The sequence below is a fragment of the Carassius carassius genome, chromosome 36, assembly GCF_963082965.1.
Source record: "Carassius carassius chromosome 36, fCarCar2.1, whole genome shotgun sequence".
NCBI classification, from domain to species: Eukaryota; Metazoa; Chordata; class Actinopteri; order Cypriniformes; family Cyprinidae; genus Carassius; species Carassius carassius.
The window spans coordinates 11922172-11946058 of NC_081790.1; the positions used below are offsets into that span (position 1 = coordinate 11922172).

General features: G+C 37.2%; 1 protein-coding gene across 1 annotated transcript; it reads left to right on the plus strand.

The window, feature by feature from the left end:
* Positions 1 to 21360: 21360 nt before the first annotated feature.
* LOC132117161 (nodal homolog 2-A-like) lies at positions 21361 to 23830 on the plus strand. The gene is made up of 3 exons (XM_059526259.1): positions 21361 to 21899; positions 22584 to 23338; positions 23430 to 23830. Exons 1-3 carry the CDS (start codon positions 21614 to 21616, stop codon positions 23580 to 23582), a joined length of 1194 nt encoding a protein of 397 aa, XP_059382242.1. The 5' UTR covers positions 21361 to 21613; the 3' UTR covers positions 23583 to 23830.
* Positions 23831 to 23887: the final 57 nt, after the last annotated feature.

Sequence of the window (23887 nt, forward strand, 5' to 3'; positions counted from 1 at the left end):
CTGACACTTTAAATATGACAAAACAGCTCAAAATATCATCACGACTTTAAACAGCTGAAATGAAGACAGCTGTGCTTGCACTTGAAAGCATCAGTCCGTCAAAGAGCAGAGTGTTCAAACAGGATCACCTGGGTCTGACTCACACTGGGGGGTCTCGAGGGTCGCAGGACTCCGATCCGTGAATACACCTCTGAGTCCGAGCAGGTTCCACACGACGGGTGAGGGCTGGGTGGGGTGGTGTGGATGATGGGGGCGGACATATACAACATGGACGGTGGAGGTGGAGTGACGTGAAGAGGAGGTCGAGGAACAGGTGGAGGTGGCGAGGAAAGAGAAGGGGTTACTACAGGCAGGTTGGGCTCTTTTAGATCATACTGAGCCATGTGGTAGAAACCAAAATATTCCAGAGTGTTCCCGGCCTGAGCAACACGGAGCCTGTGGCGCAGCAGGAGAACCCAGTACAGCAATGCCAAGATCAAAATCCCAGCCAAGGCCATCAACACCACAGCCAAACTGAGCTCAAAGTCCCAGCAAACATGGGGGAGATTCGGGGTCCTACAGCCCATGGATGATTGATTAACAGAAGATAGCTTCCTGAGAGGAACATTGGGTAAAACTATCACGATCATGTCTGTACTTTCAGTGGTCATAGCTCCCAATAAATCCAGAGGTGCGTTTCTCAATCACACACTTTATTGGTATCTTCAATTCTTTGAAGAACCTTTAACATCCATGGAACCTTTCAATTCCAGAAAAGGCTTTTTATAGAGGAAAAACGGTTCTTTGGGGAACCAAAATGCTGCGTCTATGGCATTTCTGTAAACCCCACTTTTGGAAGCGTCTCAGCAGAGGTGAAATCAGTCGACCGGTGCTGAACATCTGTTCTGGAGAACGTGGTTTGCAATCCCAGGAATTGGATCGGGGCCTGATGGCGACTCCTGGTGCTCAATTAAAACAGCACTGGAACAGAATGAGCCTTTGTGTGAATGACTGAAATATGTAAGTGGTTAACCTGCTGAGATCAGTCTACTGAGCTGGCCATCCTGTGGAGATCTGGGGTTTAATATAGAATTTAATCAAAGGCTTTCGATGAGTCTTGCACAACAGAGAGCTGCTGAGGCTGAGCCAATATTGAAGCATTTGTGAGGCAGTTGAGCTGTTACTATGAGATGAAGTGTGCCGTATCTAGCATAATCAACCAGTCTTCTGAGGTTTGCATAACTTGTAATAGTGTGGAAATGAAATATTTGTCCAGAAATGAAACCTTAAAGGAATTAAAAACTTACTTTTTCCACAGAATTCCATAGAAGTATTTCCGACAAGGGTAACGACTGAGAGTTGTGCTCTAAAAATGCAGGAGAGAGCATTTGTCATGGAAGGAAACTCATAGAGAGTTCAGGAAAACATTCCACTCAGTCCTGTCTGGGGATTGGCTGAACTCTCTATCTCTATGGTTACAGGAAATTGGCAAAGGATGTTGGTCTGTTCCGCTGAAGAATTCTCATGTGAGAGGAAAGAACTGACTTATCAAAAAACACAGGCTGTCATCAGGGTCACAAGCCAGTGTGAAAGGACTCTTAAACCAAACTGGCTCACATAAACATAAAGGTTGTTGACATTTTTGTGCAGTACTGTTTACTTTTTTGTGACTTCAATGAATGTATCATTTTAAAGTCAAATAAACATCTCAAATCCAAAGGTTATAAGTTAAGGAAATATTCATAAAAAAAAAAAAAACAAAATGAGTTTCAATATTTCAAGTTTGTGTAAAATAACTTACTGTATGGTTTATTCAAAAAATTAATGAATTCATTCAACAAAAAAATTATGTAACAAAAGATTGCTGTTTTAAATAAATGCTGTTCTTTTCAACTTTTGATTCACCAAAGAATCCTCAAAAAAAGTATGAGTTACCAAAATGAAAAAAAATTCATTTCCATCATAATGCTACAGTACATTGTTTTACACTAAAATACTAATCTTTATTTGTTATACTAATATTTACGTCCAGATTCTAAAAGATGTGGTCAAAGAGCATTTCCTTTCTTGATTCAACTTGCAGGAAAAAGAATATGGGAAATCATAAATGAAAAACTCGTATTCAAAATTACAGATTAATCAATATTATTTCATTATCCATGGATTGCTTCTCTTTTCATGTGTTCTCTTTGAAAAGTCATGTAAGAGACATCTGCGACGAATATCAATATTTGTGCATGTAGGCACAGACCATTCAGAAAGATAAATAACTAATCGAAGGACTGTTGTTCTTTCTGCAATCAAGCACACAGTCCAGTGCTGGAGTGGTGCTGATCTAGAGGTTTTAGGAACAACTGTATAGTCTGAGCCACCTGCAGCCCTCCCCAGGCACAGCGTGGCGAGACAGATTAAAGCCAGCTCACAATCACTCATGTGTGTTCCCCATGGACAGGTGGGTCTGTATGAACCCAGCAATAATGTAATAAAAGTGCAAAAGCTCTCAGAGGCCACTGCAGGTTATCAGAGATAGGTGCTGCAGGACTCTATACATGCATATTTCAACATCACATTGATATGTCTTGTAAGCAAAGACCAAGTCACATTGCGAGTTATAAACTTCCAGTTGGAGGGGGAAAATCTGATTTGAAGATTATAAAAAATAAAGTCTCAATTGCTTTTTATCCTTGGGCAGAAACTAGCTTCCACAGACACATCTCTTGGAAATCTGTTCACAACACATAACCAGGAAATGCCAATTTAGCTACAAAAAGGGGTTTAGATGACAAGAGCAGGTCCTTGTGTGAAACTATTTAGATGTTGCTCAGAAGAATAATTGCTTTTCCTGTTATGAGAGTGAAACTAGATTGTGTTGTTTGTCTAAATTGCTGCTCTCGACATAGAATACAATCTTTAAAATAAATAAGGCATATAATGGACAAACTAAAAGAGGACAACTGAATGGTCACTTGAGTTTCATAGCTTGAAAGGTTCATTTTAAATCACATTTAAACCAGGAAATAAAGTTTTTAAAACAAGGTTTAGAATTTATAAAGCAAAAACGCTAATAAATGTAATAAAAATATTGAAAATGTCATACTTTCACATGATCCTGCTGACAAACATTTATTATAGAATACTATTAGTATTTTTTACAACCAAACTCTTTTGTCAATGTCTGCATTTAATATGTTATATGAATAATTATGTCTAGTATACATAACAGTAACAGTTTATAGTTTATTACTGACTTAACTGATTATAAATTAATCTGATTCAAATCGTCAACTGAAAAACGAGTCCAGGTCTGTTGTGTGAATGTTCTGTACTGAGTTAAAAGGAATTTGTTCACAATAATTAAAAAATATATATTTTGCATACTGGAAATTGTGACCCACACATTCTAATATCTGATTAAACTATTATGTGAACATGCACAAATCTTTCTCAGTTGCATCTTACATTATTATTGAACATGTTATTGTTTGATATCATCTTACTAGAGCTGAGCTTTCCAAATATCTCTTCAGATATTTAAATATGTACCTGAAGCAACGTAATACAAACGGCAATATGTGCCTATATCAACATAACAAATACGTGCCAGGGTCACGCACTTAACTTGTGTTTTGGCACCGCTCACTGGACGTTTCACTTTAAACTGACATGAAAATGCTGTAAGGTACATAATAACGGTGTTGCAAAAATGTATTTATTTCGAAAGAGTCTGGAATGAACCATTTTGGCAATAGACTTGAGCACTGAAAGACACCAAATACTAAGACTTAAAATTTATTTCAATCCCACAAATAAAATGTCATGCTGAAAATGAAATATACATGTAATGAGAAATTATTAATTAAAAAAATAATAAAAAGTACAAATACAAGAGAAGCACGTGATGCCTGAACATGGAAGATTTCAGGATGTTGTGAATGGCAGGTCATGATTGTATGGAAGCAGATTAGTCTCAAATATAATTCACGCAAAAAACATGATTCACACATGCGTAGACAATTTTAGACAAAACCTAATTCACGTACACACAAAAAAATATCCACGTGCGTGAAAAAAAAAAATATTCACAAAAAGCAATTCACATGCACAAAATAAAATTATATACTCATAAAATACATTTCACAAATGCAAAACACAATTCGTAGATATACAACTGTGCACAAAAACCTTTGAATGTTTAAAATGTATGAGTGTATCCTTGCATTTGAATGTGCAAATCGTCATTCACGTACGAATCGCCTTAGATATGTGTGTGTGTGTTTTTGAGACTTTCCTGGCAGCATAACACTCGTAACACAGAGCAGTCGTACTCTTTAGCCAATCAGATTTAAGCTTATCAATCGACCAATCAGTATCACGTGAGGGCGGGCCTACCTGCATGTTACGTCATCAGCTTTCGACCAGTTCATGGCTGAGCAGAGGTAAGTGCAGTTAATCGTTCATTTCTGTGTTAACTGAAGTTAAAGAGTTCGAGATGACGTAACATGCAGGTAGGCCTGCCCTCACGTGATACTGATTGGTCGATTGATAAGCTTAAATCTGATTGGCTAAAGAGTACGACTGCTCTGTGTTACGAGTGTTATGCTGCCAGGAAAGTCTCAAAAACACACACACACATATCTAAGGCGATTCGTACGTGAATGACGATTTGCACATTCAAATGCAAGGATACACTCATACATTTTAAACATTCAAAGGTTTTTGTGCACAGTTGTATATCTACGAATTGTGTTTTGCATTTGTGAAATGTATTTTACGAGAATATAATTTTATTTTCCGCATGTGAATTGCTTTTTGTGAATTTTTTTTTTTTTTCACGCACGTGGATATTTTTTGTGTGTACGTGAATTAGGTTTCATGCATGTAAAACTGTCTACGCATGTGTGAATCATGTTTTTTGCGTGAATTATATTTGAGACTAATCTGCTTCCATATGATTGGTGCTCGATCTGATGAATGACATCACATCATCGTCTCTGATCACAGACTGAGGGCTGTTTTGAAGCTCCCCATCCTTCTTCAGAAGGTTGTGTCCAGTCTATCACAACATCAGACATCATACTTTGAACATCATACTTTGAGCATTAGAAGTAGTGTAGGTTTTAAAATGCACACACAGTATGGGAAATATGGAGCTATGGGGACATTAAAAAATGTGGCATTAAAAGTGTTGACTTACAGTGTCAGCAAAAAACTACACCCATCACATCACCCAAGAGTTGTGGCACATCATGAATACATTACAACAACTTTAAGTGAGTGTTTTTGTGTGTAGGCTATATAAAGCATAAAAAAGTTCTGATCAGCAGTGTTGTTCGGAGTATTGAGATGTCACTTCATACACACGCAAACAACTCTCCTCATGCATTTTTAATAGTTAAAGGCATCCCAAGGAGAAGACGGATATACTCAGAACAACATGCTGTTGTCAGGGTTGGAGTGCTATGAGCAGCACATGTCCGGGGGCTCATGGGAGTTATCTGTCAGATCATCTTATCACACAGAGATGGACAGGACAAGGTCATCGTGATATCACCTCTAGTCATAGGCTAACCCGTCGGCAGCTGCTGTTTGAAAGAATTTCAGCCTTTTCCCACAAAACCAAACTAAATGAAGAAGCTTCACAAGCTGCACTCATAACACACAGAGAGGAACTCACTCGCAACTGTGGGAAAAGACTGGAAAACTCTTTACCCAAGTCAACACAAACTGTAAATAATGGGGTGTTTGTAAAACATACAAAACATAAAAAGACAAGTTTGTATGACTTTTATATAAAGACTGAAGTCATATTGCCATAACTTAAAATCTGATGCTAATATTTTAAATACTTTTTTCTTCCTTCTTAAGAACCATTTTAATAGATTTTTGGTTGTTGTGACGAGTGGGGCGGGGCCGAGGGACATGGGAGCGAGGCCGGTGGAGTGATTGGAGATGAGCTACACCTGTTCGACCCACCGGTCTCGAGGCCCACGGAGGAGATGGAAGGATATAAAACTGGAGCGACGACAGTGAAGGACGAGAGAGGACCAGGCCTGGGCTTTTAGTTGTGTTTTGGTTTTTATTTGTGCGCACCAGTCGTCCGTGAGGGGCTGGTGCGCTGTTTTGTGTTTATTTTGAATAATTAAATGTTATTTGATTGTCCGCCGGTTCCCGCCTCCTTCTTCTGGATGAATATGAAAGGTTTTATCGTTACAGTTGTTTTAAATAACTAGAAATGTCTTTTTTTTTTACTTCACTTAACATGAAAAACTTTAACCTTGAAAATAAACTTTAAAAAAACTGAAGGAAAAAATGGGTACAGAAAAATTCTTTCTTTCTTTTTTTTTACAAGCATACTTCTTTTACAGTATTTTATTATATTTTATTCACAAAGGACTACATTGAAATAATGTTTTGTAGTTCGGTCCTATTCAGCCTAGTCCCAGCATGCACTGCGGCATCAATAAATATGGTTTCCTTCTTTGACAATTTTGTTTTGTCATTGTTATTGATTTTGATGTGAAATTTAGTCTTGTGATGTCATGATAGGTTTAACTTAAAATTAAATGTTTTTTTTATTGTTATTTAGTTGATTGTTACCTTTGTTGTATTGAGGCATGTATTATGTTATATTGGTAAATTATAAGGTCTTTTGTCTTATGAATGCTTACTTGATGAGCATTTATGTAATCCATTTTAAGACAAGAAACATAAAGATGAAGCACATAATATTTAACCATTTCAGAAGGTTATTGCAGTACAATTAATAAGAAAATACTATTTCTATCTACTTCAAAATTTCACATTTAATTCAATGTGTAACTTGTAGCTTTTGTAATTATTTGTGAAATTTACTAGCAATTACTGATTGAAAACAAACTTATTCCTGGAAGTTGTTAGAACATTTTAATAATAAGCAACTACAAACTACTACAGTCAAGTAAATCCTTAGTTGTATGCCAGCATTATTTAATTGACTCATTTTTGCAGTCCAGCAAATGTCATTTCAGTAACAGATGTGTTCTTCACTTCATGCAATTTATCGGACGTTCTTGAGGCCCCCGTACATAGACTTGTCAGTGAAGAATAAGAGAAAAAAGCCACGATGGGATTGAAGGGACTCTTGATGCTGAAGAGGGAAAGAGGGAAGTGCAATTTGAAATATTTGGTGGTAATCAGCTCGCTTTGATATGAAGATACCAGCATGTGGAGATTTTTTTTTGCATGTCTGCACAGCAGCCCACTGATGGGCTCTTCAGAGAGCCCACGCGGTGAACTGCAGACGTGGATCTCACTCAGCCTCATGACCTCAGTGATTTGCCCTGCCGTTTAATGAAGCCCCTCGGTCCAAAGAAAGTCAGTTCAATCGCCTCCACGCCCGCTCATAAATATTTATCTCATCAGTGACAAAAGGACATGCTCACTATCATTATGTCCTTTGTAAGTCAAATAGAAGTGTGTGTGTGTGTGTGTGTGTGTGAGAGAGAGAGAGAAAGAGAGAGAGAGAGAGAGAGAGAAGGAAAGCAGTTCTCAACTTTTGGCTCTGAGAATTGAGTTGAAATGTGGTTTTGTGACCTCCAAACACCACCAAGGTTTATGCATGCAGTTTTTTTGGCAATTATAATCTAGATGCTGAGTTTATTATAACACTATAATCATAAATTACATGTTCAAATGAGTCCAAAGGACTGAAACCAACAGTGAACATTTTCTGATCTTAATAATAGAATAAATTCATTATATTTTGCACAAAAATAGTCAATGTCAAAAATGAAAAAACAAAAACAAATATATTACTAAAATGTAAAATTACAAACAAAATAATTTCAAAATTAAGAAAAAAAAAAATCATGTTCAAAATATAAACAAATTTTGTATCTGAAAATCTGGTAAAGCTTTTCGGATCTTAATAATAGAATATTTTTTCATTTAATTTATTCTTTCTTAATATTTTGCACAAAAATGGTCAATGTCACAATATAAAATTATATATTAATCAAATTTAAAATGATAAAACATTCCATTCAAAATTATACAATATATGTTAAAAATATAAACCTATTTTGTAAATATATTTATATTCAAAAACGGTCAAATTAACAAAGAAATAAATTAAATAAAAAGTAAAAAATATATATTCATAAAATTATTTATTTTTAAATTACAATTGAAAATACAAACCTATTGTATGTATCCGGATGTGACTTACATTTTTTATTTTTTAATGTATAAAAAAATTAAAAATTAAATACAATTATCGAATTATCGAATCAAAAACCGACCTATTTCAATACAAATCTGAGCTCTTGCAATGTTCTGAGATATTATGTACCAAACAAATAACCCACATTTAAACCCTTCAGCTAAGGACCAAAATCTACTTTATTGCATAACTTAATTGCAGGTCAGTTCCACTATCCACAGACATGTAATGGAAGATGATCAGACATTAGAGTAAAAGGCTTATTTTCACAGAAGCTCATTAAATACCTAATAGGCATAGAATGCTGTGTGCAAGGCCACTTAATCAATGCCTAAAACGGAAAGCAATTTCCATATTCAAAACTTATGCCCCAAGGTCACACTATAAACCTCTCTGGAGATGTCCTTTGGCAACTGTCACAGAAGCAACGAGTTCACACGAGGAAATATCATCCAGCAGTGATAAAGAGAGGATGCTGCAACTATTACTGCACATTTTTAAGATAATAGCACACTTTCAGAGATAAAAAGGGCAAAGCAGTCAATTAAATCATATTTATAATCCACTTTCAATGGAGATAATAAGAATTTTTGAACTGTTAAAATGCATTTGCCAACTGCTAACACCAATTACGGCTCGCAGCACGACGGATACACAAGAATAAAAATCAGTTTCCTGCATTTTATTAATCAGCATGACAGTTTGACATTTAGCCTGCCCAACAAACACAACCCCACGCTTTGCTTTAGCACAAACACACGGTAATGATTAGCAAGTGGAAAACAATTATGAAATTATTTCACAGCCTAAAGACAAGGGTCAGCATCAGTGTGTAGGTCAATCTGTCTAAGTGTATTTGACAGCGGAAGCTAACAGATGCGTTTTCAATGTGCTCTTTGGCCCAAGAACATATTGAAAATTATGATGTCTGGCGCTTTTCCACACTGCGATCAGCAATTATAATGTAAGTCAAGGTGAAAAAAAAAAGGCAAACCTAAAATCCATCTTCCCATTAAGCAAATAATGATTCTTCTTGATTGGCTGCTTATTATGCACCTAATTTGCAACCCTCCTAATTGGCCTCCCAAAGAAACACTGACAAATGTAAATGGAACGACTAACAGGGTAACAGCTCATCACTGAATCACTTTCAAGATAATTAGAACGCTTCTATCAGCCTGTTCATTGGCCCTGAAGAAAGTGTAGCTAAATCTGATATCCACTCACAGAAGAGATAGTCCAGACCAACACACATTCCACTTAAACTGAGAAAGAAATACTGAAGTATTGAAAGGACTACTACAGAATGGCATTTAATGTACTGCTGCAATCATTTTGTAATAGTTTTCATTAAATGGACTCTAAATGCAGATTGTATGAGCTGTATTTGAGGCTGTAGTATAAACCAGATAAATCCACACCTACTTTGCTCAACAACCATAAACTCCCACAGTTGGGATAACAATTAGTCTATACTTGGTAGGAGAACTGTTGATTTAGATTACTGTAAAGCTTCAATCTGTAGGTAAATTAGGGCTAATTTCCCTTAGGAATGTATGTTGGGGGTTTATTTACTTTTGTCAGCAGGAAGCCATGGATTGAAGTTAAAAATGTTTTAATGATAAACCTTTGGACTGAAATCTGATGTTTTTATCAGCTGTTTGGACTCTCATTCTGACGGCACCCATTCACTGCAGTGGATTCATTGGTCAGCAAGTGATGTAATGCTACATTTCTCCAGATCTGTTCTAATGAAGCTACAAACTCATCCACATCTTTTCAATACAATTCTCACTTTTGTCCTTGAAATGTAATTCAGTTTTCCTGCACATGCTTTTAATATCGGCGCACGAAGGGGTCAGAGAGGGCAGCCAATAAACAAAAATGCTCACATTGATGTTAATAAGGGCAACAAAACCCATTTCTGAGAGAAAGCAGGTAGCCCTGCCTCCAACAAAACCAATTCATCATGACACCGTTTCATCCAACACATTACCAGCTTCAATGAAACAGGTTCACACATCATGGGAGGATTCTGTCAGAGTTTTCTTTACCAAGCCATACTTTCAACATCACTTAAAGTCAAGCTTGAGTAACTTGAAATGTTTTGAATTTACTCGCGATATGAAGAGAAATTGTGTTGGTGTTTATTCTAGCAACTTCCAACAAACTGTTAAAGCCACTGGGATGAAGATACTCACAAACCATGTAATTGTTCTGTTCCTCTGGGGATTGGACTATTTTTAAGGTGTTACAGTCGGTGGGCTGAATGATCAGGGGACCATAAACTAGCTCACACAGCTTGATATGCTGAGATTGACCAGCATCATCAATGTCTTGCCAGATCAAGCGTAAACCGAGAAAGCCCCATGAGGCTGAGAGGAAACAGGATTCAGTGGATGTCTTTTGACTCGAGTCAGAGTGTGTCTGTCAGTCATGACGTACCAAGTTCAGTACAGTGACCTGATATCGATTTGAGATTTAGAAATGACATTGGGAATTATTTTTTTTTCCTCAAGGAAAAATGGAAAAACTAGTAATTAAATTATAAAATAACACTGTTAAATATAAATATACACTACTGTGTACTGTGTATCAAGCTATAATAATGTGAAATATTTTACAGCTTATAATAAGAGTTTTCTAATTTTCTAATTAATTTTTTTAATGGCAAAGTTAAATTTTTAGAATTGCTAGTGTTACATGATCCTTCAGAAATCATTCTAATATGCTGATTTGCTTCTCAGAAAACATTTATTATTAATAATATTATGATTAATTTACTGATTTTTTTTTTTTTTTTTTTTTTGCAGGATTCTTTGATTTATAGAAAGTAAAAATAGCAACATTTTGCCTACTTGATCAACAACAACAAAAACAGTATGAACAGTAGTAATATGAAATATTATTATAATTTAAAATAATTGTTTTCTATATAATATATGTGTAATTTATTACTGTGATGATGGCAAAGCTGAATTTTCATCAATATTACTCCGGTCTTCAGTGTCACATGATCCTTCAGAAATCATTTTAATATGCTGATTTGTTGCTCAAGAAACATTTACTGTTATAATCAGTGGTGAAAACAGCATAATGCTTTTTTTTGTGGAAATATTTTTAATTTATTTATTTTTATTTTTTGCAGGCTTACTTGATGAATAGGAAGTTCAGAATAGCAACATTTATTTGAAATAGAAATCATCTCTTTCATTAGGAATGTATTTCGTGTCACTTTTAACTCATTTAATCCTGACTAAAAATAGGAATTTCTTTCGATATATATCTTAATGAAACTTTTGAAGACTAGTGTAGGCTATATATCATAGCATTATTCTAAAAAGATTTTATAATATTGTTAAAAAAGACAAAAGCTCTAATTATTAACAAGAAATATTATCGGCATTACTTTAATAATTAACTAAAAATTCACCTTTGACGTATAAAACGCTCCCGTCTCCACCCTTTCACCCAGGTCTGCATGCAGGGTGTTATCAATCTGGTATGAACCACTGCACCGCTACTGCACTCACATGAGTGAATATTGATTTGGTCTCCTGTTCTTTCCCTCTGGTGCACGTCACATCCACTCACCTTCTCACTGAGTGATGTGGTCAGCGGCATTCAACTACCTGAGATACAGATGCCCAAATCAACAGATCCTTAATCATTTCTCCAGTGGACAACACGCATCTGAGGAGAAAAAAAACACACTGTCTACAAACCACGCTCAGCACTCAAACAGGCCAATATTAGGTATAAACAGGCATTTTCAATACCTAAGAGATTTCATGTAAACATTTATTGGAGAACCAGAGATAGAAATAATCGAAACACTTCACATGTGCTTCAACCTGGCCTTTGCTCAATTGATCAGGTGGGACGACCTTCCTACAAGTGCTAGATGTTGTCATTCAATCAGGAGGCCTATTTTAGACCTGTTCATAATTTCACTCCGAGTCCCATGACTCACCATTCTGCCGTCATTTCTGGAAGGAAGTCTACACAGATCCCGAAGATAAAAGGCTTGAATCACCGCTGTAATTTTCTGTTCTGAAGCGGACACATTATTCAAAAGTGCACTCTTGAAAAATCGACATGCGTCACCTATATGCTACATGCATGCAACTTCCGTTCAACTTCCAAGCAACGATGCTTTGTTAATTGCAAGCTGTGCAAACTGTATTGGGAGAATGGACTCCAGAGTTGTGACATGACGGATAACAGAGATCCTTCTCTCAAAGACAGAAGCAGTGCACCCAGCTGTTAGTGTGGCACTACGAGATGACTCCAATCAAACCGAGAGAAGAGCTGTCATTTCCGACAGCTGAAGATGCTCTTACCTTGCCCTTCGGCTGATTGATGTCATCACAGACGATGATAATGAATGCCAACTAAATAACTCCAGACAATCTATAAAATGTTGTAATATATATTAGTACTGGCTCCAGCCATGTGTTTTGTGTTATAGCATTTTTTGTTCTTTGTATCGGAAGAAAATAGACATGATTATGTACTTGTTCCATTGCTTTTATTGATAAGCCACTTTTCTCTGTAAGATTAATTTTTTTTATTTATTAAATCATTTTAAAGTTGAAAACTTTAAAATGTCAGCCCTCTTACTGTATTCATTTGAATTAAAATGAATTGTAAAGTTGAAAACTTTCAGATGTCAGCACTAGTACTGAAATAAGCCTTTAAAAATCCCAGAGAAAATAATAATCGCTTTTTTTTTTAATTGTTCAATTAATTTAAAGCTGAAACATTTGGAATGTCAGCCCTATTACTTTATTGATTTTAATAAAAAATATTTTAAAGTTGAAAACTTTACATTAAAAGTCATGTAAGAAAGAAATATATATAAAGACAAAAATATATACAATTATTCAATTATTTTGTCTGCAATCACCGATAAAACGGTAATTTAGCATTTTTTACATTACTGAATTACTTTAAAGTTGAAAACTTTCAAAGTCTGCCTTAAAATACCCCTCAAAAACAGATAAAGGGTAATTTTCCAGACAAAAATACTTTAAAATCATTTTAAATTATTAAATTATTTTAAAGTTGAAAACTTTCAAGTGTCAGCCCAAATATTGAAATAAACTTTTTTTTAATTCAGACAAAGGGAATATTTTCATTGCAAGAAGAAACTGCTAGTGTATTACAACAAAGTCACAAGGAAATTCTTTTAACCTTGAAAGTTCAAAGAGACTTCTGGAATCGCTGTTCCAGTCTCCTCTGCCAATTATAAGAGGAAAATAGAAAGAGAATACCTTTGGGGAAACAATATGCCAACCTACAGATTGTTAAACAAAACCTTAAACAAAGATTTCTGTGTCATTTCTCAGCAGGCTTTTCAAACATGTTGCATTTTCAGCGTTTTACGTAAGTGTTGCCCCACAACTTGAGGACAAGAGGCTTTGTTGGATTTAACTCTAAATTTAAGACTGTCACCGCCAATCAGAACGAAATTTGTTGACAAGCAGAAATAGAAACGGCTCACAGTAGCACGATAAACCAAACTGACAGTTTATCCAAGAAAGCCTAATTTATCTCCCCTAAGCCTCTTCCACTCAAAAGAATGCTTATTTCTTTATTTACTTCCCCATTCAACAGTAGAACTATTTGAATCCAAAGCTGCGGTGTGGTGGCGCAAAATCAGAGATAAGGCGCTATGCTGATGTTTGCCTGGCCAGCTTTGGGACACACATATCACAAACACACTTCAGCCTTCAGAAAGAAAACCCTGTTATCTGGCCAACATTCATAGCGCTTTTGAGTACAGAACAGTGACCTCAATTTACACACTGAGCCTAAAGATATTTGTTTGGACATGACATAAGGGTTCTTGAAATCTTTGATTTAAAACATCACAGGAAGGTTGCCGAGACAAGAGTTCCAATTTGTGGAGAACTACACCTTTTTAAATGAAAGGAACTGCCTTTGATCTTAAAAATAAGCCTTTCATCTATGGGATGTGGCTGAAATCCATAACTTTTGTTTACATGTGACACCCATTTCTCTAACTAAATGTTATGAATTTACCAATCTGCTTTAGATTTTGGCCTCTTTTAAGTGAGCCGGCAATTAGGTAATTGTGTGAATTCTAGTTCAGGGGAATCTGAACCTTTTGATGCCTCGGACCCCCAAATCGGATGATTCCTTTGCAAATGACTCCCTTCTTAAAGGGATAGTTAACTCTCAAATTAAATTTTGATGTGTTTTATCTTACCGCAAGGACATCCAAGATGTAGGTTTCTTTGTTTCTGCAGTATTTCCCATTTTGATATTTTTAGGTCAAACCGTTCTTGTCTGTGACTCATATAATGGAGGTCTATGGTCACCACCTCAAAGAGCATGCACAGAGGAGTCCAAATTAAACAATTCCCCGTCGTAAGTACACATTGATGACCTAAGACACGAAACGAGCGGTTTGTGTAAGAAAACGAACAGTATTTATATAGTTTTTTCCTCTTGTACACAACCATGTCCAACGGATCTGAGTCCGCGAGTGCTTCCTGATGTGACGTGCGCGCGCGCTCTGGCTTAGTCTGCGCAAGCGCGGAAAGCGCCAGAAGTGATCTCTCGTGCGTGTACATCACTCATTGTTTACAATTACTGTCTATGGTGTACACAGAGATTTCGGAAGTGTTACCTTTCACTGTGAAGATCTAAACACGTGTGTGTGGTGGCTCTTGATGCTTTGACCCCAGCCTCAGTCCATTCCTTGTGAAGTTCACAAAAATTCTTGAATCGATTTTCCTTGACAATACTCATAAGGCTGCGGTTCTCTCGGTTGGTTGTGCACCTTTTTCTTCCACACTTTTTCATTCCACTCAACTTTCTGTTAACATGCTTGGATACAGCACTCACTGAACACCCAGCTTTTTTGGCAATGAATGTTTGTGGTTTACTCTCCTTGTGAACAGGGCCGGATTAACCATACGGGCAACTGGGCAATTGCCCAGGGGCCCAAGACCTCTAAAGGGCCCAGGGCAGCAAGGGCACGAGCAAAATACTGTATCTGGTAATCTCCCGCTTTACATTAAACAAACTGTCCACACGGGCTTTTGCGCTGCACAGAGAGACGCTGCGCTGCCTATGACTTTGAACGTGAGTTGAGAGCGGTTGAGAGTCAGTCTCATGCGGAATGACCAATGAAGAGAGGGCCTCAAGTTAAGACCCTCTCCTCATTGGTCAGTCCGCATGAGGTTGGTCAAATGTTACGCCGAGCGGGTTACGTCAGGCATTGCTACAACAGAAAAAAAATCTGACATGGAGAAGCTAAATGGGAGCGCGAAGCGGAAATTAAAAAAGGAAAAGGACATCAGAAACGCAGAAAATGTAAAGTATATTCCTAAAATAGGTCATTTCTTCACTCCTGTTAATGTTGCCGACAGTTCTGTTAAGTCAGCTTCCGTCAACGACGAGGACAACTCAGCTAGCCAGGACTTTTCTACAAGATGCCAAATGAAAGCAAACATGCACTTCCTCATTATTTAGGATTAAAATTGTGTGTTTTGCCAGGTTTTGTAGTATTTATTTTTATCTTGTCTTCTAGAGAGAAATTGTGTCACAGACACGGCTCTGCACTTTCTATTTTAGCTATTGGACATGAACTTGTTAGTGGCCTTGATTTTGAAGATGTTATACTGTACACCAGTTTACACAGTCAAAGTCCAGAAAAAAGCCATTGTAAGATGTGTTTGCCAAATGAAGGCATTTCAAATTCAAACATGCACTTCCTCATTATTTAGGACTAAAATTGTGTGTTTTGCCAGATTATGTAGCATTTATTTCTGTCTTGTCTTCTTCAGAGAAATTGACAGATTTCTAAATGTTTATGTAGCACTAAAATGTTTAACTGGTTAATTGTGCTGTGATATGTTGTTGTTCTATTTTGAAACAAGTTAAAATGAGCTTAGGATAAAAATGTTTATGAGCAGATAACAGTGATACTGCATTTTATTTATTTATTTTTTTCCTTGAGGTGCCAGCTTTATTAAAATGCTGTATATTGTTGTGGAGGGAAAACTGGCAGATTTCAAATTGTTTGTGTTGGACTAATAACTTGATTGCCTTGTTGAATTCTGAGGAAACAGGGTCACCCTGTCAGGGTGATTTCTGCTTAAAATGAGCTGAGGACCAAAATGTTTCTTGATGTGTTGTCTGTGGTCTTCTGTTATAGCTATATCAATTCAATACATTTCTATTGGGAATAAATGTTGTTAAATAAACAATGGTTTGAAAGTGGTTGCTTATTTATTCATTTTTGTGAAAATGGAGGATATTTCCCTCCCTCTCAATGTAGTGGGTCAATTTTACCAGATTATACAGATGCGGATGTGTTTTGTTTTCATAGCATCATATGTGAGTGAATGTCTTTGATAGGGGACATAGTAGTGCATTTGTAGTTCTATGAGCATTTAAATATTTGTAAATCAAAATACACCTGATGACAGTTAGAATTTGAAGTATTGAGTATATTTACTGTATATTACAGTAATATATTCTGTATATGACCATATTATGGGGATCCTGGGGTCGTGATGATGGGGCCCTTGAATATTGTTGCCCAGGGTACAACAAAGTGTTAATCTGGCCCTGCTTGTGAAGGGTGTCTATGATTGTCTTCTGGACAACTGTCAGATCAGCAGTCTTCCCCATGATTGTTTAGCCTAGTGAACCAAACTGAAAGACCATTTTGGAGGCTCAGGAAACCATTGCAGGTGTTTTGAGTTGATTAGCTGATTGGCATGTCACCATATTCAAATTTGTTGAGATTGGTGAATTGGTGGGCTTTTGTTAAATGTGAGCCAAAATCATCACAATTAAAAGAACCAAAGGCTTAAATTAATTCAGTCTGTGTGCACTGAATTTATTTAATACACGAGTTTCATAATTTGAGTTCAATTACTGAAATAAATTAACTTTTCTTTTCAGAGATGTAGCAGCAGTATATAAGTGAGCATTTTGTCCAAATTTCAAAACGCGCGCACACACACACAAATACTCATTATCCTGTCCTGGAGGCAAATGCTCTATTTCTGTCAATTCCAGCTTCCCTGAAAATCTTGATGTTCACCGTGGCAAATTCAGAGTGGCACAGGGCTGGCTGTCGTAGAGAGAAAAGGACAAGCGATAGATTACTGACAATAATAGTGCAGACTAAAGAACAGTTTGAATGCATTTCCTCAGCTATCTAATAAAAGCATCGGTAAAGGATTATCAAAGGCCCTCACCAACATTCGAGACGCATGAAAGAGGATTCCACAAGAAACTGGAAACCACATTATTCTGTGTGATCTCTATTATAATAAAAAATAACTATTAAAAAATAATATAATATATATTGTGCCTTCTCAGCAAGAGTTAAAGATAAAGCATGGATCCACTCTGGATTCTGAACCTAAAGCCATATTGACCTGTCCATGGTCAAAATGAAATCAAAGAGTCCATATTGAGCACATTGTGGTGTGAGATTCAAGCCTGAAGCAACAAAGATCTTTGTCAGAATACTGTATTGCCTCTGATGCTTTGAGACTAAAAAGTAACAAAATATGTCTACTTTCTGAGCAATTTCATTGTTACAATGTCCCTGCAATTTCTGCTATCAGACTGACAGAAAAAAAAGCCATTCCTAGCGAACAATGTCAGGACTGTGGTTTAATGAGAGACGCTGCTCATCTATGGATTCCTGGCAGTGCAACCAAATTAAAAAGAGATAGCTTTGTAGGTGCGTAAAGACTATGTTTATCTCATACTGAGATATCTATTGACACATGACGTCCCGCCTGCTTTGAAAGTCTCAGGTCTGGATAGAATTAGCAAATAATAATAATAAAGACTCACATTATCTGCACTACGATAATGAGATGAGGTTTATTAAACCCACAAAATTTTGGCTGCAGCGAAGGCATAAGTAACACCACTCTCTGTTTTTTCATGTATAATATTGCATATGCATTCAGAGGTGTGCATTGCAGTCAGTCTGCTGACACAGTGATCTCTCCAGCTGCTGTAAAGGCAGATATGGCGTCTGCTTGAATCTCAATCAAACAGCACCATCTCACTGGATTTAAGTTGGTATCAAAGGCTTATTTCAAATGCAGGTGCTTCGCTGGACAGAGGGTAATTATCCCCATTATTCAAATGACACAAAGGCGGCCCTTTCATATTGCATGGCCTTTTTGTTTTGTTGCCGTCCCTAACGCAAGTGAGCACTTTTCTTCCAGCACCACACAAAGGGCTTGATTCTGTTTTCCTTCTCCATGCTCCTCTTTTTCCTCTACCAGAGAGGCCTACGGTCTCTGTTTTGCAAACCGATTCACAGCAGTCAGGGTCCCTGGCGATTAATTAGGTTGTCTGCCCAGAGCAAGGCCATATCCACATCCATATCATACCACACATACACATCAATCATAAACATCTGCACTGATCTCGAGTTTAAAATGCATGGCAGAAAAAGGTCAATAGATGGCTAGAGAACTTCCATAGATAGATCATAGATTGATGGATGGATGGATAGCATAGCATGATAAATTCATCAAATGTATCGCAAAAAAAAAAATTCTTTACTTTGTAAAGATGGAACTTTGTAACTTTTCACTTTGCTGCCATCTGGTAAGCGTTTCCGTAGCCTGATGGCAAAAACCGAGAGACTCAGGAGGAGTTTCTTCCCCCAGGCCATCAGGCTCCTAAACTCAAAACCAGCCTCTTAACATCTTCATGTCTCCACTTAATGTTCACTTTATCAGTAAGATATTCATCATTCACTACCTCACACAGACACACTGACAGTGTCACCCTGGTTGCACATTTGCTTCTTGTACATTCCTGTGTATCTTAATATTTAAGACTACATTATAATGCACATATGCACATTGCACATCCCTGTATATCTTAATATTTAAGACTACAGTTTACTTTCATGCACATTATTTTGCGTTATATATTTAATTCTACAATATACATCTTTTTATATTTTATTCTTATATTTTTATTGTTTACTTTTATTTCATTCTTACATAGCTATATTTATGTATATTTTCATCTGTGTTGTTTTCTTTAATAATTGCACTGTCCATGGAGCGGACCTGACTCACATTTCACTGCTGGTTATATATGCTATATATAATTTTGTATGTGACGAATAAAAATCTTGAATATTGAATGGATACAGGAGACGGAGGATGAAACCACACATGATCATCATCTTGACATGACAGGAAAAGTCTTAAGTCTCTGGATTTAAACACAAGCACATACCAAAGCAACAATAACAAAACATTTTAACTTGCATTAAAATTGCATATATTAAAAAAACGAATTGGCTTCATCTGAATCAGAAAATGCTTATTGTTTATATTAATGTATCTTGTAGAAAGGAAGGAGTTTCTTTCTTTGTTTCTCTTTTACCTGTTTTTTTTTGTCACTTATCTTTATATAACCTGAGCAGGTCACGTGACCATAACCAGCCAGCAACACCTACAATATTTAAATAACCACTCAAATTTCATAGACGTTTTCATTTCAATTTATTTTTTTATTTAATTTTTTTTCTGTTCTTGTTCTACAGTAACATACTGCACACCAAAAAAAACTTTTAAGAAAACAGTACTGTAGAGATAGATAGATAGATAGATAGATAGATAGATAGATAGATAGATAAATAGATAGATAGATATGCGTATACACACACAAATAGAGCATTTTAGTGTAAAACAAAGTATTTCACGCGACAATTCACAAAGACATCCTACAAAACAATGGAGAATAAATGTAGCCTATAAGATCTGACACTTATTAGCATCAAATGCTCCATATGTGATAACTGAGTGTGTGGGAGGGAGGATGGCTCAGTGCTAGTTTCTGTCTTGCTCATCAGTGTTACTATGTGTGAGATTGCCACTGACATTCACAGCTGGTCTGCTTCAATTCTGTGACGGAAAATAATGTGTGTGTGTGCGCGCGCCCGCGCGTGTGTACTTCACAGCAGCATATGCTCCATCCATCCGTCATATGAATCTCACCTGAGCACTCAGAATTAGCGCAGAGCTTGTCAACACATCACACAGAACGCGTCGAGAGCAATGAGTGATGCAAGGATGAGCAGTCGATATTTTGAGTTGCCTACAGTGAGAATTCTTGAGCTTTATCACTTTGATTAAGATTTGGCTAATCATACTGAAGAGACAAGCTGGCGTTGGACAGAAGGAGAAACTTTGAAGGCAGTGCCCCCTGTTGGATAAGATGCTGTAATACTGGGTGAGAAAGAAAGAAAGAAAGAAAGAAAGAAAGAAAGAAAGAAGGAAAGAAAGAAAAAAAGAAAGAAAGAAAATTGTCTGTGGGGTTCTGTAGATATTTCTCAAATCTTTGCGTAAAATAGGGTATAAATGATGCACAATTATCAGATGAGACTTGAAATTTGATTTTTCGTTTATAATCCAATATTTCTTCTAAGTGACTTTACATCAAAATATTTCGACTTTACGTCAAAATAATTCCACGCGTTTGAGGTATGAGCAAACATAGCATAAATATTATTCAGTATCTATAATAACTAGTCTACACCACGTAATTTCTCAATAAAAATTATTTAAGATTCCATAATGCAAACCTTATCCAAAACATGACTGGGGGAAAAAAACCGAACAGGTTCAAATGAATAATGCATTGCTCTTATATATAATGACACGGATTGCTAATGATGAAAAACTAAACCAACAACAACAAATCAAGTTTCTAATCAAGTTTACTTTGCTAAATAGGCTACAATATATGAATGTTAAAATCTATTTTATTAATCTACACGCAACGTCTCCCCCTTGATGAAGAAACATGTTTACCTGGAGTCGATTATAATCATCCACAAGAATATAGTCATAACATGCTGTCAATTGTAAAATCAAGCAGCCAAAGGCGGTAACATGTCAAAATCTGGAGATTTCCAATAACATAATTACTATTTTTATGTCCTTCTGATACAATGAAAAGCCATAGAAACAAACTTACTTCTTCTATTTTTATTCAAACTAAGAAATAATTCAGCAGTCGGGGTGTATTTCTCCTTTTAATCAAAGAGACTTTGATGAGCAGATATAGTCCACTAATATTATTGTTTTCAAAAGGACCTCCAGTACACAGCGCTCGAGGAGAAGAATTAATGTTTTCACACCTTTTGACGCACAAAAGACTGTTGGTTTCGATACACAACGACCCAGGGACATGGATCCCCTTCCCTTTATGGATCACAGGGGCACTTCAAAGACCCAAAGGACCTCACAAACCATCAAAAGACTGCAAGTTTCTATAAGTGAATTAGATGGCCAGCCAGCACTCATGACCTTCACTTTCCAAAGGACGGTGTAGAAGAAAGGTCTCAGGGCCAGTGCTCCTCCTCAGCGTGGTGGATTATAACCTAGCTCTGACATGAGGCGGTTTACCTGCGGGCTCCTGAGCGCAGTCCTCGCGCTCTGGGTCGGTCTGGTGAGCTCCACGGCGTCGTTCCCTGGACTCCACGAGACGTTCAGGAGCGGGATTAGAGCCCCTGGCAGGAGCAGCGGAGGTCAGGCGGGTCACGGCCGACACACCAACAGATATCCGCTGTATATGCTGCACCTCTACCGGACCCTTCTGACCGGGGACGACAAACACATGAGCCATGAAAATCCAACTCTTTATGACTCCGATTCGGTCGTGAGTCTTGTCGCCAAGAGTAAGTATATATGCGTATTTTATCATTATTAAATATAATAATTTAACTTTTTTTATACATTAACATTATAATGTTATATTTTGCCTTTTCTTTTTATGAAAAAAATTATAGTAATTGAATTAAATATAATTTGTAATAAATTAAAAATGAAAAAAAGCGGCATGGATTTTATAGCACGGCCAGTCTGCATTCAGCAGTCAAACATTTTCGGGACTTTATAGGCTATTCCTACAGAATTCGTTATCATCACGAATAAATCATGAAATTATTGAAAACAACGCTTTATTTATTTGTTTACTTAGGCTAGTAAGTATCCGTACCATATAAAGTCAAATCGCAAAACAAATCTCTTTAGCTTTATATAATACTCTTGTGGAAAATAATTTGATAGGTAGCCTAGTAGTTTAGCTGGTACTAGGCTAATATCGAAGTCATGTGTTATGCTTATTAGTTAGATTGTGTATTAGCTTCAAGACGTCTGTTTCAAAGTGGCTTGGCCAGCAATACACATCTAAACAATAAGAACCTTCTACTTTATTAATTGCTTGTCCCGAAGGGGGCCATGTGTGAAAACATCCTTTAAGATAATTAAGCACCACACATCACTTATCCTTTCTAGACTGTTTAACTGTCTGTCCTTTGAACAATCACTTATCACAAATTTCTCATCCAAATATTTTTTAGGTTGCCATCAGGTTGGTGACAAACTATCCGTGACATTTGACATGTCCTCCATATCAGCAAGCGACAACGTCCAGCGGTCTGAGCTTCGCATTCGCCTTCCAGCATTCGCCTCGGAGATGGAGGTGGATATTTATCATGCATCCAGACATGAGTGCGATCGGAGCCCTTGCGATGAAGTACGGATTCACCTTGGCACTGTGAAAGCCAAACCGATTGACTCAATCTTCTCCCATTCCTCCTGGAGGGTCTTCAACATCACGGCGCTGCTCAAGTACTGGTTGCAACAAGGTGAGAGCATGTTCTCAGAGGAACCCATTCAGATGCCTGCAAGATCTGAGGGCGAGGGGCACAAGAACGTCCAGCATCTGACAGCCAACAGAGTCATGATGGTGGTTTACGCCAAGCAGAACCGGGCAAAGACGTCCACCCTCATCCAGACTGCTGAGCACTCCAAGTACGTAGCTCTGGAGCGGGCCGGTGGTGGAGGTGAACATGCACCTCGGCGTCACAGGAGGAACCACCGGACTGATGACAGAGTGCGTGATGCAGCAGCTAGCGTGATTCCTGGCGTTCCACAAGAGGAAGGGGAGAAGAAATCTCTCTGCAGGAAGGTGGATATGTGGGTAGACTTCGATCAGATTGGTTGGAGCGACTGGATTGTTTATCCGAAGCGGTATAATGCCTATCGATGTGAAGGGAGCTGTCCTACACCCGTAGAGGAGACCTTCACCCCCACCAACCATGCCTACATGCAGGTAAGAATCTCTAAATCTTTGAAATAATTGCAATTAAAATGCTTACTCTTTGCCAGACTGATACGAACGTTTGTCTTCTTCTCATTTGCAGAGTCTTTTGAAGCTGCACCACCCAGATCGCGTCCCATGCTTGTCCTGCGTACCCACCCATCTGGCTCCACTCCCAATGCTGTACTACGAGAACGGCAAGATGGTCATGAGACACCACGAAGGGATGGTTGTAGGGGAATGTGGCTGCCACTGAGTCTCCAAACCCCAAACGAACTCAACCCCAGCACTTCGAATATGTTCCTTAAACCAGAAATACATATTTAAGCACAAATAAAGATAAATTGCGTTAATTTGTACAGCATTTTCACTTGGAATCATGAGTTATCCTGCACTGAGGCACCTGGATAACGGAATGCTATTTTTGAAAGCTTTGTGTGTTTGCCTGATTTGTAAATAGTAGAGTATGTAAATGACCAAATGTAATAAAGTGTTTTCATAATGGTAGTAAATGTATTTTTATTTTTAATGAGAAAATCAGCAACAGCAGATGAATAAGGA

Bases quoted from the DNA above. Each gene is read 5' to 3' on its own strand.
- LOC132117161 (XM_059526259.1), top strand. From the start codon at position 21,614: ATGAGGCGGTTTACCTGCGGGCTCCTGAGCGCAGTCCTCGCGCTCTGG. The intron at 21,900-22,583 runs GTAAGTATATAT...AATATTTTTTAG, and splicing joins CGTGAGTCTTGTCGCCAAGA to GTTGCCATCAGGTTGGTGAC. The intron at 23,339-23,429 runs GTAAGAATCTCT...TCTCATTTGCAG, and splicing joins CCAACCATGCCTACATGCAG to AGTCTTTTGAAGCTGCACCA.